A 15,498-nucleotide genomic window follows, 5' to 3' on the forward strand; every position below is an offset into this window, starting at 1 on the left:
ATCCTCATATGGTGAAAGACCGAATCTAACTTGCAAAACAGAAGCAAAGGCTCCCGACCGTTCCATCCAACGAAACCATTGGAGTGTCTTCCCTTCCATGTGAAAGGAAGGCTATAAGCAACCTTTGCATGAAGGGTGTCTGTTGGAGTAAGAAGAATTACTCTACCCTATAAAGCCAACCATTTGGATCAACCCCAGTAAACCTTGAAAATTTCAGGCGTATTATCTTAGTCTGAATTCCCTTGTGAACATCAAATTGATAAGGTTCACCTGATCGGTTAACGGTTCTGCTGGAACTCTCCTTGCCTTGTTCTTTAGAGAAGTGCTCAAATTTGGTGTCCATACTCGAATCATTAGCTCATTAAGCATCTTCCCATGGATCACTGTGATTTCGTTCAAGAAACCCATCATCTCATCAAATTTGACATTTCATGTTCCTTTTGCCATTTCAGAATCTACCGCTCTGATACCAATATTGCGTGCCTACTTATAGATTGGATCACAAAAATAATAAAAAAGAATAGAAAGATTGAGATTGATCTCGTTCGAGGGAAATCGAATCTCCTAAGCCACCAATTTGGGATGGTGAATTTATATTTCAATTAAGGATTAAATATCTTTTTTTTCCGTCCCTTTCATTAATCTCACAATGAATTTAAATACAGAAAAACACTACCTTAACTACCTACTTATCCAAACTACCCACTCTCCTATTCATTCAAGGAACTATCCCATAACCATAACTCCTACACAATTCATAACTACCCTTGCACGTTACATACCCATTACCTAAGACTCTTTAACTAATTGAAACTCTAAAATAATTAAAATAAAATACATCAAGATGCATCAAATTTTAATACAAAAGAATAATTTCTAGACACATAACATAGCACTGCAAGAGAAAAAGATGATGTTTTCATTTAGAGATTGCCCATCTACAAGATGCTGAAATGGAGTAACTGATATCAGATTTTCATTCTGACACAAAACCCACCACCTTCTATATATCTTTAATAACATCATCTTGTGAAGCTTTCCGTGGAGTTAAATGTTTTTTTATTCTCTGTATTTTTTTACTATTTTTATTATAGAGGAGTTATTCTCGTAAATCTCCACCGAGTTATCTCATAATATCTCAAAAAATAGAGTGAAGATCATTCACATTGATTATCTTGCTTATTCATGAACGAGCTGAGATCACTCGGGTAAGTACCATGGATCTCCACCTAGCCACCAAAAAAAAAAAAAAAAATTAAATAAAAAATAGAATGGATCCCTCATAATCATAAGCGTAGAGAATCCTTTTTTTCCTCTTTTTTCCAATTTTTCTTTGAGAAAAAAACATGACTCAATAGGTGACTCAGTAAGCGTTGAGAAATTCTTTGAGATTATGAGACAACATTTCCTCAAACCATCACGCATAAACTCACAAAAATCATTGAATTCATCATCCATCGACTCAATTTCCATGTTGGAATTGCCACTTTGATACCAATGTAACATACCTACTTTGATTGGATCACAAAAATTATTAAAAAGAAGAAAAAGATTGAGATTGATCTCATTCGAGGGAGATCAGACCTACAATTAGGCACATAACAGGTCTAGGGTTTCTCATTGCAATTACCAGTGTGTCTTGCAGATTACTGCATGCCAGGCATGCTCGGTTCTAAACTCCAACATGTAGCATTTACTGTGTCACATCTTCCCTCTAAATATAGCATCATCAGTTGTTGGATGCTGTCAACCGGGGAACAGTTGGCTGCATCCGGCAGTCCACACAAGTGTCCAGAATTTTATAAGCCCAAACCAGCCAAGCCAGTCGGTGAGTTTTATAGCATCCACACATTCTATTTCGTTACGCGCAAAAAACAAATCAAAACACCAAATGGTTGAACACTGTTGTTAACAGGATACATTGCGAATTGACACATAAAACCATATTTCTTCTAATTCATCAAGGTAAAGGATAAAGCAGAAAATTAAAGAAGCCAATCCACCTCTGATATGCCCTACAACATATAACTTACAGAAACCATTTATCCTACATCTGAGTTTACTGAGTAAATTATACATAAAATCCTGAACCTAGACTGCAAAGAAAAGCTGAAATACAAAATAAACCCCAAAATAAGAAAAGACCTAAAGTTTCGGCACAAATGCAGCAACCAAATGAAGGCCAAAGAACATACCAGAATTTGCACCAAGATGAGAATGTAATGAACTATTGTTCTGTCAGGCTATATTTCATCACCTCTGCTGTTGATCCGAAGCTGAAGCTCCGCCTGCAGGTGCTGCGGGCATGCCACTAGTTGAACCATTCTCAACGGGTGGTGGCACGCCCCATTTGCCTTCAGATTCAAGGGGCTCAAAGACTTGAACACCACCATCTGTCAGTCCCAATGCAAATTGGTTTGGTTCTGATGGATGTGCGGCAATTACTAGCGGGTGTATACTAGAGCTGCAGAACAGGAAAAGAATTAGTTAATCATGAACATACAAATTACATAATAGCATGATTGTGAAGCTTCAGTGTATCTTGATAATTCCAAGATTTCATGATTACCAACAAAGGTTATTAACAGCATAAGAACATGCGTGGAAAAAAAAAATTGCACCAGCAAGACCCAACACGATGAGTTCCAATTAGAAGAACTAGTTGGGTCAAAAATCAATCCAAATGGATATCTGTAACCCTCAAAACTTCTCATTCATGCATAAATGAACTACAGGCATTGAAAGACAGTTTTTCACCCTAATTCTCGCTAAAATTTGTACAATGAAGAATGGTTCTACGGGATAGGATCACAGAACTGACTTTACCTGACATTTGGTGGAAGATAGACAGCAGGGTTAATCCGACATCGTAATCGAAGGTTCGCGGCACTAAATATGCATACTGTTGCATCCACAAAGCTGGCATATACTAACTGGCTATCACATGAAAATGTTGCATGGGATATTGGAGCAGAAGATTCTCGTGGAACCCACTACACAAAAATTAAATGTGTCAAAAAAGAAGACTGGAAACAAATAATGTCATCCTTACTAAAATTTAAAAACATTTTGAGATGAAAATACCTGCTTTACACAATCAAGTTTAGTTGTCTCATATATAGCAAGCTGAGTCTCATGTACAACCAGGAAATGAATCTGATCCTGGTGAAACTGTACACGTGTATCTGACGGTGCTGTTGGTGTCCTCCCAGCTGGAACTTGTAAGAATCTGCTCTTCTGCCTTTCCCATCCATCAGAGCTCCATACACAAAGCTGCAGCAAGAAATTGGACATTAAACCTCAAAACATAGAGTGAAATTACCATGAAGCATCAAAAAGGAAGTTTCTACCAGACAAAAGGGAACTGATTAGAAATTAGCGTTCATAGTACACATGCTTTGAACCCCAAGGGGTTGGCCTAGTGGCAAACCGAGCCTTGATAAGCTCCTTGGGAAGGGTAGGTGTCAAGTGTTCAAAACCCCAACAAGTAATGAATTCCTTGGAGCCACCCTCTAGGGCCCGATTGACCCTCGACTCAACTAGTTGTACGTCAGACTTTTCAAGGGGACGGTGCGTGTGACTGGGGGATTTGTCTCACCAGAAGGGCGGGGGGATACCCATGATAAACCCCCCCCGAAAAAAAAAAAAAAAGTAGTACACATCCTTTGAAGAATTAAAAATTAACCTGAGCATCCGCTCCTGATGAAACTAGTACATTCAGTATGTGAGAGAAGGCAAGGCCGGTAATTCGTTTGGAGTGGCCTTTAAGCTTGCTTTTAACCTGCATGAAGAAAGTAAGTCACCCACTTTCCTATGCAGCATCCTAAACCAGTAGCAAAGAATTTCTCAAGTAGTACATACCTCATCTACACGGACATTGTAAATCTGTATGGTGCAGTCATCCATGCCAATAGCAATTATGTTGTTATCTTGAGGGTGGAAAGCAAGAAATGTTGCTGCAGGCGGTGGAGGCATGAACGTCGTCATTGTCTGTGTTTCCTCAAAAGAAAACCATCAGTCTAATCCTGATAATTAGGTAAAACCACACCAAACTGATTACACATATCTTCCATATATTACCTTAAATGTCATCATGTTGAACAAGGATATCTTTCCTCCTGACGCAGACATGACATAGGAATCATTCTTGGACAAAGCAAAGCAGGGCACGGCCTCTTCGGGGTTAGTGTCAGTAATATCATTAGTCATCAGTATACCACTCGCTGGTTGCCATAACTGAGGGACAACACTGGCCGTCGCCTACATAATGAAGCATCAAACATGAAAAATCAACTGAGTCACCAATTTCAAGGGACAAACAACACCACGTGGAGTAGGGACCTTATTATTTATACAATCTTAATACCTTGCCATTTGCATTACGATCGTTTCGCTGCCATTTCCAAAGCAAATGGATAGCATTTGAAGCTAATGCTAAAAGAGCTGTGCCTGAATTAGTATAGATCAACCTTGATATCTGCAGTAGTCACAAGCAAAGCTAGTTAAAACCTTCTTGATGGCAATCAAGGCCTCAAAACCTTAATGGTTTGAGATGTAAGTCCTACAAGGCCATAGCATTTGATCCAACGTTCACGAATATTTCCAAGAAGTTTATGTGCTCTTTCAATTCTGATGGATGTGAACAGCTTTAACAATAAGGAATCCTGCTCTAGAATATACTAGATTTATCCTTGGTTACTTATGCAAATTTCCTATCCTCTATGATGACTGTTATATAAGAGAACACGTAGATTGAGATCCTTTACTTAAGAGAAACAAACAAATGCAGCAAGATAAGATTTACAACTAATTCCATTGGGATCACAGATGATTCGTGTAAGCCTTGGCATATCAAATTTACACACCGATTGAGATATTTCCATTTTCAAACTGACCGAAATAGACATCAAAATTGACATTTAATACCTTGATATATCATTGGAAAATGGGTAGTAGAGGAAAGAAAATAAAGTTAGAAGGGTATTTTTGGAAAGGGAGAGAAGAGAAAAATAATAAAGTTAAAAGTTATCCTCGAGATTAGTAGCAAGATTAAATCCCAACCTTTCTTTACGAGGAGATAAAGTGAGTGTAGGCCAACTGTTGTGTTTCATTAGAGTTGTGCTGGAGTGACCTCAAGCTTGTACTTCATATCACACATCTTGACATGAAAGTGGATAGGAAGCATAGATGCTTTTTCACTCATATCTTGATGAAAAACATTTATGGTTCCCATACACTTTCACGTCAAGATGTGCAATGTGAGGTACAATCTTGAGGTCACTTCAGCATTATTCGTTTCATTATATAGATTAGAGATTGTCCGCGCCTAGTGGCAAAAGCATCCTCTACGGGGTAGTAGAAGGACAATAAAGTCGGAAGGGTATTCTTGGAAAGGGGGTTAAAGAGGAAAGTCAATAAAGTTGAAAGGACATTCTTGGAAATGAAGAAAAAAAAAAGCAATACAATTAAAAGTTGTCCTCGAGATTTGTAGCAAGATTAAGTTTAACCCCTCTTTATAAGGGATAAAGGGAGTAGGGTCCACTGTTGTGTTTTATTGTGTGTATATATATAACTTCGATAAATTTAAAGCATATCAACACGTTTCATATAAGCATACACCTTGAGGCACGCTTGAATGGAGGACAAAATTCGTTTAGATGACCCCAAATCTTTGGGATAAGGCTTTGTTGTTGTTGTCAATGTCTTTAGAGGGATTGTGAGGTTTACGCCTCGAGGCTCACTTCGGACTAAAGCTCATAAAAAATGCCATGAGGCATAAGATTGAAACATAACAGAAAATAAGGCTTAAACCTAAAACCAAGCGGCTCACAAAAGGCATACACCTTAATGTGAAGCAAGATTCTCACAAAAGGCATACACCTTAATGTGAGGCGTGACTAAGGTTGATGCCTTCCAGCCAAAGCTTACATCCCAAGTTAATTTTTCTATTTCTTCATTTTTCTTTCAAATAATATATTGTTTCACCCCATCTTTTTCTTTTCTTTCTTCTTTACTTCTTTGTTTTACTAAGCAAGATTTTATAAATTTTCTTCTTTACTGCCATTTCTTTTGTTGTTGTTAGCATGCAACAAAATTGGAATAATTAGAATTAAATTCAAACACAATATAGTCATATATGCAAACAAAATTTGTGAGTTAAGTTGATTTATGAATAATTTTTTGTACCCCACGATAATTGTTCTATTTCTTCATTTTTCTTTCAAATAATATATTGTTGCACCCCTTCTTTTTCTTTTCTTTCTTCTCTACTTCTTTGTTTCACTAAGCAATATTTTATAAATTTCTTCTTAACTTCCGTTTTTTTTTTTTTGTTGTTGTTAACATGCAACATAATTGGAATACTTAGAATTAAATTCAAACACAATATAGTTATACATGCAAAGAAAATTAGAAAGTTTAACTTGATTTATGAATAATTTCTGTAGTATTTAGTATAATACAGAAAAATGTTATTGAAAAAATAATATTTAATTATACTTTTGCAATAAAAATAGAATAGTTATTTACTGTAGCTACATTCACTATTCAAATATATAATATTTTTTTCAAATATAGTATGATAATATTTTGTATTATTATTTATTGTAATGGATTAGAACTTATAATTAAATTATGTGGATTTGAAATGGGAGAATATGTGGCAGTTATACAAATTTTGCAATTGATTAATATTTGTTCAAAATTGTCATGCGTGTAAGGCTTATGCCTCAAGGAACTGGCTAATTGAGTGCCCAGCCACACGCCTCAAAATCTGAAAACACTACTTCTTGTTGTAGATATATGCATAATTTATTCATGAACATTAGCGTGAAACCATATCCTAAGTATATCATGTTTCATTTTCAGGTTGACCAAAACAGATACTGAAACCAAAATTTAATACCTTGAATTAAAGTAATATGACAAACGAAAATGTTGCAATACTTCAACATAAATATTCTAATAAAGTATAAAGAAATCAACTTGCCTTCCCTTGCAAATTATTAATGAGGAAATACATTTCCAAGGATTCAGGTTAACTAACTCTATTTGGAATTCAACCGAAAAGAAAGAAAGAGAGAAAGAAAGAAAAGAAATTAAAACATATGTAACAAATATAGAAACAGTTGTTGGTGCCTCACAAACATGATAAGCCAACAAATACATCCAATTTATTTCATATTTTGAGAAATATGTTTTAAAATAATTTATACAGTTCATGTTAAGATATGCCGACATACATTAGAATCATTAGTCTATAAATAACAAATTATATCCACAATGAACTACTTGAGAAAATTGAAAATTGTATGGGACGAAAACATTGGCACACATTTGACAGGACAAATTTTTTGAAAATTATTGTCTTTGTTACCTTGTTAGAAACTATAGATATATACATCAATTTAAAGTGTACTTATTATTCCGTATTGGACTTATTAGTCCATACTCATTACAAAGCATTCAAGAGGGTAAAAAAGACATACAAAATAAAAAAAACTATAAATTTTGGATCATTTATTGCTATAATCATACCATTATTGAAGTTCTGAACCTTCTAATATGAAACATGCCTAGGATCAAAATTTCAATGAAGGTTTCAGTATGTGTCAGTTTGTCTTGAGATGTTTCAATATGTCTTGGAATGTTTCAGTAGACAAACCAGAACATTATAAAACCTGATAAAGAGATGACGAGTTAAAAACAATGATTATTTCTAGGACAACCTTATCATGGTTTCCATCAACTTTTGATGAATATTTGATATACCCCTATGTTTCAAACTGAGACATACCGCTTGACCTTGTTGTTTGTTTCTTTTCCTTGTAAGTGAGGCTTTCTCGGCCTCCTTGTATTCAGTTTTCCTCTTTGCAATATATTATACTTATAAAATAAAAAAAACATACCGCTTGACCTTGGTATTCTCTAAGAAACTAATGCCCTCATCTTCAACCTCTAGCCAAAAACAAAAAAACTTGATTTTCTCACAAAACCCTTCATAGCAACCTTTAGGGTAAAATTTTCTACCGTCATCTTTAACCTGAACTCTATCTCCTTCAAACCTTAATAACAAAATAGATTATGGGAGAAATAAGAAGGATTTTATAGATGTGTATCACAGTGAAAAAGAGGGACATATTTGAAAAAAATAGTTATAGTAGTCATTTTCTAACCTAAAAAGCATTTACTATTCTATACATTATAGAAGTCAATCTAAAGTGTACTTAATTTTCCATGGTGGAGTTATTAGTCCATAAACTCCATCACAAAACATTCAAGATAAAAAATCAACTGAAATGAAACTATAAATTTGGATCATTATTGTTAGAATCATGGTTTAAACTATCATACGGTTTTGAATGTACTGGCCAATACAAAAAACTACTTGAATCCTCCCATGTGAAACCTATCTAGAATCAAATTTTCGATGAATGTTCTGTCTATGTTGGTTTGTCTCAAAACGTTCTAGAAATGTCCCAGAATTTTCAATAGAAACATTCCAAGACAAACCAAAACATAATGAAACCAAATCAAAAGCGAGGATCACTTTCTTTGTAACCCTCCTAATTAGAGTTTCCAACCGAAATTGAACCATGAATTCTATAAGTAACATGTCAATAACAATGCCTGAGCGAACAAAACAATATGCAAGTTCATTGCACCCTACTAAAAAAATCGATGATAATGCTTCGATTTTTTTCCCACTCAGTAAGTACCTACAATAAACAGTAATGATATCAGTTTGCACACTTGCATTATTAACCAAGAATGAAACTTCGACCAATTACAAAAAGCTGTTTCACCTAGGGACAAAAGCAAAAAATTAGATACCAAGGGATTTACACATGAGTGGACATCCAAATAATATTTCAATTATGCGTTGCACATGTGTATCCAATGTTGAGAGAAAAAGCCTATTCTTATGCGTTTCTCGGTAAGAATGCATTCAAAATGTCAATAAAATGTCACAAAAGAGCACTACTCTCACATAACAAATTCACTAGTACCCTTATCACTTGACATAACCCAAGGTGTGAGGACAATTAATTCATCAGAATACTAAAACAAGAGAACTTTTATAGAGAAAAGCTAGCCAACGATGAAAAGCTTACCTTGTTTGTTCTCAAGTTATCAGGGAGCCGCAATGATCGACACTGTGACTGTTCATTAATTTCAGTGAGTTTCCAAATCTTCGATTTGTCATTCGCTTCTTCAGTTAATCTAGGTTTGACGTCCCCATTCTAGCCAAATCAAGTGCAATGTTATTTCAAAATTAGTTTCTTGACAATTTTTAGAAACATGACATAGAAGTCTAAATTCATCTTTGGAAGAAGCAATTACGTTGCAATAATAGTGAAGTACTAAAAAATGGAAATAGAAGCACAAATGCAATAAGAAGCTACACATGGTATATAAGTTTGTTGCCGAAGAAAAAAGAAGAATCTCACACACACCATTCCAGCAATGGCCACAGGAGCACCTCTATCTGCAAGTCCAGTACTAGTTGTGGCCACAACAGATAACATTGGGCTTATTGTAGGCTGCACGACATAGCATATATTAGGAAAAGATCATTTCTAGTCAGAGCTATGCCAAACGGAGATCTTAAAAAGCTAACCTTTGTTACAGCCTCTGATACAACTCTAGAAGCATCAAAAGAACGATTTTCGAATGTGCGCAGCAACCGAAGACCATCAGTAGTTGCCAAGATTTTTATTGCATTCTCGTTTGCAGAAACAGCCAGTAAGGTTCCCTCCTTGTTGAAACGGATACGTGGGCTTGCCTTTATATTGGAAAAGGTAAACATAGTAACTTAGACCCAAACTCTTTGCTCATTTTCAGAACATTTGTTCACAATTTAACTAGAGTAACCTGTTAAGTACTTACTGGTAGACCTCCATCACCATCAATAGTTGTCAATAGGTTAATATTATCCATATCCCAAATTTTGATCACAAATTCGTCACCAGCAGCCAAGAATCGATTCTTAGTGGTATCAAATTGCACAACACCCGAAGAACGTTTTCTGAATCCTTGGTAGGTCCTTTTCACAGCCCCTTCACTTTCATTCCATTCAACAATGTAGGACTCCCCATCTTTACTGGTCCCACATGAAAATAGTCTAGAAAATGTTCAAGGAAAACAATAACATTTTAGGTTGCAAACAAAATTGGAAACTCACACCATAAAGGAGACAGATCCAGTAAATAAACCTTGAACCGTCAGCACTATAAGCCATTGTTGTGCACCAGTGGCCAGGAGCATCATAATCAACCCTAGATCCCACATTGTCATATAGCCATGCTTTTATCTTTCCATCCAGTGCTGTTGAGAAGATAAACTGTGACATGAAAACATAAACACGACTTTAAGAGCAAGCACATACTACCATGAAAAATAAAGCCATGGGAAGCACGAGAAGAAAAAAACAGCTCCAAGTTCACGCACCCACACCAAGAACATAATAATAGCAAATGGATCTCTTACCTGAATGTTTTCCTTGTAATGAGGGCAGACAGAATAAACAGGGGCCTCATGACCTTCAAAAGTATATTGTCTGGTCCCAGTGGCCGCATCCCACACCTAAAACCACCAAAGTGTTAGTATGAGGAATTTTTGTTTCCCTATTACTTAGTATTAACCTTATCTTACATAGCAAAACCAACCTTAATGGTTTTGTCATCTCCACAAGTTACAACACATAGTTGTTTGTTGGGGTGAGAGAATGCAAGATCATTTACTCCACCAACATGAGCTTCAATCTAAAAATGATAATATTGAGTCAGAAGCAATAACAAGTTGCAACAGTATGAGAAAGGGAGAATGAATCAACGTGAATATATAATGTATATATATATAAATACCTCCAAGTGCTGCCTCACATCATCACCGCCATGATAAGAAAAAATCTGCACCATGTGTCTCGAGTATGCAACTCCTGTTCCAAAGAAGTGTGGGAAATTTCACAATGAGTGAGTTCATCTCCAAAAGAAACTGCATACCCACAACTATGTTCATAGTGGAAGTATTCCCAAGTTCAGCTTACCAAATAAAGTACCATCAGTAGGACTCCAAATGATACGGTTAACCGCTACAGCAGGATCCTTCACCAGAGCTGCCTGAAGTACATTCGAATTGGTTTCAGTTTATCCTGATGGCCAAAGCATAATAAAATTGAAAACTCTCTTCCAGTGATAAGCACAAATGAGAAAAGGAACATACCTGAAGAGGCATTGAACATGCTCCAAGATCCCAAACCTTGAAATTTTTTAGAAACAGTCTCTCCCTAGAACCAACTTCCCACAAGGCTATGTCTCCCACATTGGTACCAACTAAGGCGACAAAAGTAATAACACAGAATTCAATTACCAGTTAAAAGGACACCACAGTTCCAATATTGAGTTGAATCTATCACAGTATAAAGATCCAAAGTAGCATAAAATATCAGCCAGAGAAACTGACCTAGAAGCAGAGTCTGTTGAACAGGATGAAAATCCATGCTGATGGGAGATGACCCCTGACTAAATGTTCGTGCAACAGTCTTGGGTAACTCATCAGGTGTGTTGAAAGCCTGATTATGACTCTGGCCCGGATAAGGTACTGGTAATATATTAACAGGCAAATTTACCTACATACAAGGTATGAGAATGAGCACGCATCACGAGACATAGGTAAAAAAAATGGGAAACTCAAAATCACATTCGAAAAGTTTAAAATTCAGTACGAATCCATCAAAGCTACCTCGTCAGAAATCCCAAGGGGCCTTGTTCTTTTGGAAACGTGATCAGAATCCCCTGATGGGTAATCTACCGCATGGCTATTAGTTGGTGGAGTCCTAGGATGCTTCAAAATCGCAGCTGTCCCAGGGCATCAGAATAACTCCAAAGTTAATAAAATATCATTCCTACCCTACTAAGCTTACTTACCACAAGCATTGCAGAATAACTGAATTTATTACCAGGATTTGTGGGAGCACCGAGTCCAAGACCTCCACCAGAAACTGCAGGATGAGTGGTAGATGGGTTGGACATCCACCCAGCTAGGGGAGTTGGAACTGGTGCTGTTGCAGGTTGAAAAGGCTGAACGAAAACATTCAAGAATTCCAATTAAAAACCCAATAAAAATTACGGAAATTAATCAGTTCCATGACCAGCTAAACCAGCTCAGTTACATACCCCATGTGCACCCAATGGAGGAAAGCCTCCAGCTTTTGGTAAGGATCCCAACAGCGGATTGTTTGCAGGAGACGGAGCAAGCGCACCATTTGGTTGTCCACAAGTATGATCAACAAAAAGGGTTTTTATATCAGGATTAGGCCTCGGATTTTTGCAAAGCTGATGCTGCCAATTTAAGCTGTGCAAGATTACACAAACAAATCAATTCTTGCTTCGTAATCAAGGAAGTAAACACAAACAAGCTTAATAATGTCATCAAGTTGCAATATAAACCAAAGTCAGTTGCCCACACTACCATGTACCTTGTCCTTACATTATGAAGCATATTTTGCTCTAGTACAGTTTACATACTAAGTTCCTTTTGACATAAAATGATTAGTTAAACCTCTTGAGCATAATAAAAATAGCATCGATACATAAAACTTAGAGAAACCTCTAAACCCAAAAAAAAAAAAATTACCTTTGGTTGATAAGAGTCCGTAACCTGGAATTCTTGAGGTTAGGAAACTGTAGTTTGTCACGGAAGAGAGGATTTGCTTCAATCAGCTTCTTCAGTTCAACCAACATAATAGTTCTCGCAGATTTTGTATCTCCATACTTAGAAAGTTGTTCATTTTCCCTATAGAACCCAAATAATTACAATAAAGCTCGCTCATTTGAGTTTAATCTACCTTCATCAAATTAAAGTTGGGCATTTAAATAGTACCTGAAATTCTCCAATGTCAGGAGTTGAGTGATCTCCTTAAACAACTCTTCATTGAATGAAGCAAAAACCTTCAGATCCTTTACAAGGATATCTACAGCCTTAGCGCGATCATGCCTAGAAGAAATTGGACACATAACCAGTAGAGTAAATTTTGCATGAATTGGGCAACAAAAAAGGGTAATAATTTAAGTTTATCACAAGCTTACTTATCCAACGCCTCGAGATATTTCTGTTTCCTAATCTCAAAGAAGATCTTCATAGAATAGCGGTTATCATCAACTTTGGTAAAACCTGAGAGGTATCTCTCGACTTCATCCCAATTTCCGCTATGAACCTCCTCTTCAAAATACTTCATGTTAAAGAAGAATCCTGATTCCTGTTCAAGCCTGTTAAAGGGTAAAAAAAAAAAAGGAATCAAATTTATAATAATAAAAGAAAAAAACAAAACAAAACAAATAACGGTGACCTAACTAAACTAAATTTAAGAAAGACAACAAATAAAACTACTCATAAAAAGCTTACTTGTGAACGGTCTCTTTGAACTTCTCCTCATCGAGGAACTGTAAGATTAGGAAAACGAGCTCTCTACTGAGAGAAGACATCGCAAAGGCCCCGTATTTATCTCCAAATTCTTCAAGTAAACCTAACTCCACATAAACAAAACAGATCTTCTGCAGAAACCATAACAAATAATCATGTTTCAAAATTTCCCAAATTAAAACCAAAAAACAGTCATAAATGCGTCCGGAATCGAAGTAAAACCGGAAGGATCAACCGATCTTTACTAAAGTACCTAAAAACCCCAGTTTTCCATTTAGATCAACAAATAAATCAAGAAATCCCCGAGAAAATTTTCTTTAAAAAAAAAATAAATAAATAAATTAGGGTTCTCAACGATCGAAAGCATAAAAGAAGGTTTCAAACAGAGAAATTGAAGTTTGCGAAAAACATAAATAATTCAGAAAAAAAAAAAATATAGGTCAAAATTAAATAAAAATCCGATGCTTTAGAGCTAAAGATGCGAGCGAGAGACAGAGAGAGAGAAGGTTTTCGAGACTAACCTTGAAGACGAACGAAAACCAAGAATCGATGGATCAGAGCGTACAGAAGAGAGAGAGAGAGAGAAGAGGACGAACTGAAACAACAGTATCTCTCTCTAACCCCTCTCTTTCATAGATATAAGGAAAAAAATAGGAAGAAGAGTTCAGAAATGTAGAATTTATAGGAGAGGCGACAGTAGCAGATATAAGTAGTCCTACGTTTCGGTTGATAAGTCGTTCAACCTATCATGAATGATAAATAAGATTTTAATAAGTCCAGTATGTGTGGGTCCCATTAGAGCCGGCTAAGTTTAGTCGATTTTACAGGCTCGGAATCTTTAGCAAACAGCTGTCCTGCTTTTAATGAGAGAATGCGAGCGAGAAATTGAAAGAGAATTAGCTGAGATATCAAGTTCTCTAATTTTAGCGAAGAGATGAGAGAATTTCAAAAGAAAAATGCGATAAATTGAAAGAGAATTAGCTGAGATATTCAGTGGCGTTTCTCGTACTTATCAAGTTCTCTCATTTTAACGAGGAGAGAAATGCAAAAGAGAAAATGCATGACTTGGCCGAATTCAACTTATGTAAAGATTTCAGGTCCAACTTAGTAATAAATTACGAGGTATGCCATTGTTCGTGAGAGAGAATTTAGTGTCCGTCGTCCGTATGGTCGTCCCTACCTGCTAAATTCGAATAGAGTTCTCTACGGTGGAGTAACAATGGACAATTTGGTATACAACACATTGTTGGGATGAGAAGATGGGAATATTTTCTAGGGGGATATCTTTCCATCTTACAAATCCGTTGCAATTTTTAAATCCATATCATGGATGTTGTAAGGGGTTTTCATAGTGTAGATGTCGTGAACATTATTTACCTGATTTCCTCCTTTGTGACTTTCAGAGCATCTCCTCTTGCTAATGCTTTAACGATCAAGTCATTGATCGAGTTTCTACTCTGGTGAATGAAAATTGTGTACCTTCCCTCATCGAAAGCATCCTATTTATAGATTTTTTAGGTCTTTGGTTGTATCACTCAATTGTCTAGTTTCAATGTATCTTTTTATCGCACCACGTGAACTCATCACCGTCTTGGGCCTGCTACCTCCGTGCATGTTATTGTACGTGTCGACCATGGCCAGAGACGGTTACGAGAGCTGGCTGAACTGATTGCATGTGAGGTACAATGCCACATGTCCATTTGATTGTGTCATGTAAGTTGTCATCATTGTGCCTTCATGATTGCACGTGCTCTCTTGTGATAGAGAAACATCTTCTTTCGTCAGTTCTGAAGTTTTGTTCTCGTGAATCAGGTGGACTTAGAATATAGTCCGACGGGGCATTTTGATCATATATCTTTTCATTAATCAAATCACTCAATAACTTAAAAAGTCATTTGGGAAAATATGTTTCGATGACTAGGGGTGGAATTGATTCGATCTCGTTAAAATCTCTCACAAATTCCATTTTGTAATGTAATACTCTACTATTGACTTGGTTAAGTCAAATATAGATTTTCTACCATTTGATGAAATAAATGTGACTTGGATTTAGTTTGTATAAATGGATTTTATTTT

The 15,498-nt window shown here is 36.2% G+C and overlaps 1 protein-coding gene across 2 annotated transcripts; it reads right to left on the reverse strand.

Moving 5' to 3' along the window:
- Nucleotides 1-1,928: 1,928 nt before the first annotated feature.
- LOC147397293 (protein TOPLESS-like) lies at nucleotides 1,929-14,952 on the reverse strand. Of its 2 annotated transcripts, none has more exons than XM_086452836.1 (26): nucleotides 14,800-14,952; nucleotides 13,405-13,553; nucleotides 13,089-13,268; nucleotides 12,883-12,996; nucleotides 12,637-12,795; nucleotides 12,177-12,354; nucleotides 11,960-12,080; nucleotides 11,743-11,858; nucleotides 11,464-11,629; nucleotides 11,224-11,333; nucleotides 11,048-11,120; nucleotides 10,866-10,939; nucleotides 10,668-10,763; nucleotides 10,489-10,584; nucleotides 10,215-10,342; nucleotides 9,889-10,123; nucleotides 9,620-9,784; nucleotides 9,456-9,542; nucleotides 9,114-9,242; nucleotides 4,367-4,477; nucleotides 4,081-4,260; nucleotides 3,862-3,990; nucleotides 3,686-3,781; nucleotides 3,085-3,273; nucleotides 2,827-2,993; nucleotides 1,929-2,464 (listed from the first exon to the last, which is right to left on the reverse strand). In XM_086452836.1, the coding sequence occupies exons 2-26, from the start codon at nucleotides 13,482-13,484 to the stop codon at nucleotides 2,254-2,256; spliced, it is 3,390 nt and encodes a 1,129-aa protein (XP_086308962.1). In that variant the 5' UTR covers nucleotides 13,485-13,553; nucleotides 14,800-14,952; the 3' UTR covers nucleotides 1,929-2,253. The 2 variants fall into 2 exon arrangements, with proteins under 2 accessions (XP_086308962.1, XP_086308961.1); XM_086452835.1 differs by lacking the exon at nucleotides 14,800-14,952 and adding an exon at nucleotides 13,944-14,055.
- Nucleotides 14,953-15,498: the final 546 nt, after the last annotated feature.

This window comes from Akebia trifoliata, chromosome 8, assembly GCF_017979445.1.
Source record: "Akebia trifoliata isolate Shusen 1 chromosome 8, ASM1797944v1, whole genome shotgun sequence".
Lineage (NCBI taxonomy): Eukaryota > Viridiplantae > Streptophyta > Magnoliopsida > Ranunculales > Lardizabalaceae > Akebia > Akebia trifoliata.

What these genes read in the sequence shown, in the direction of transcription:
- LOC147397293 (XM_086452836.1), bottom strand. Translation starts at nt 13,484, where the DNA reads ATGTCTTCTCTCAGTAGAGAGCTCGTTTTCCTAATCTTACAGTTCCTC. An exon ending in CGGTGCTCCCACAAATCCTG is followed by an intron (nt 11,859 to 11,959) that starts GTAATAAATTCA and finishes GCCCTGGGACAG; the next exon opens with CTGCGATTTTGAAGCATCCT. An exon ending in TACTGATGGTACTTTATTTG is followed by an intron (nt 10,940 to 11,047) that starts GTAAGCTGAACT and finishes TCTTTGGAACAG; the next exon opens with GAGTTGCATACTCGAGACAC.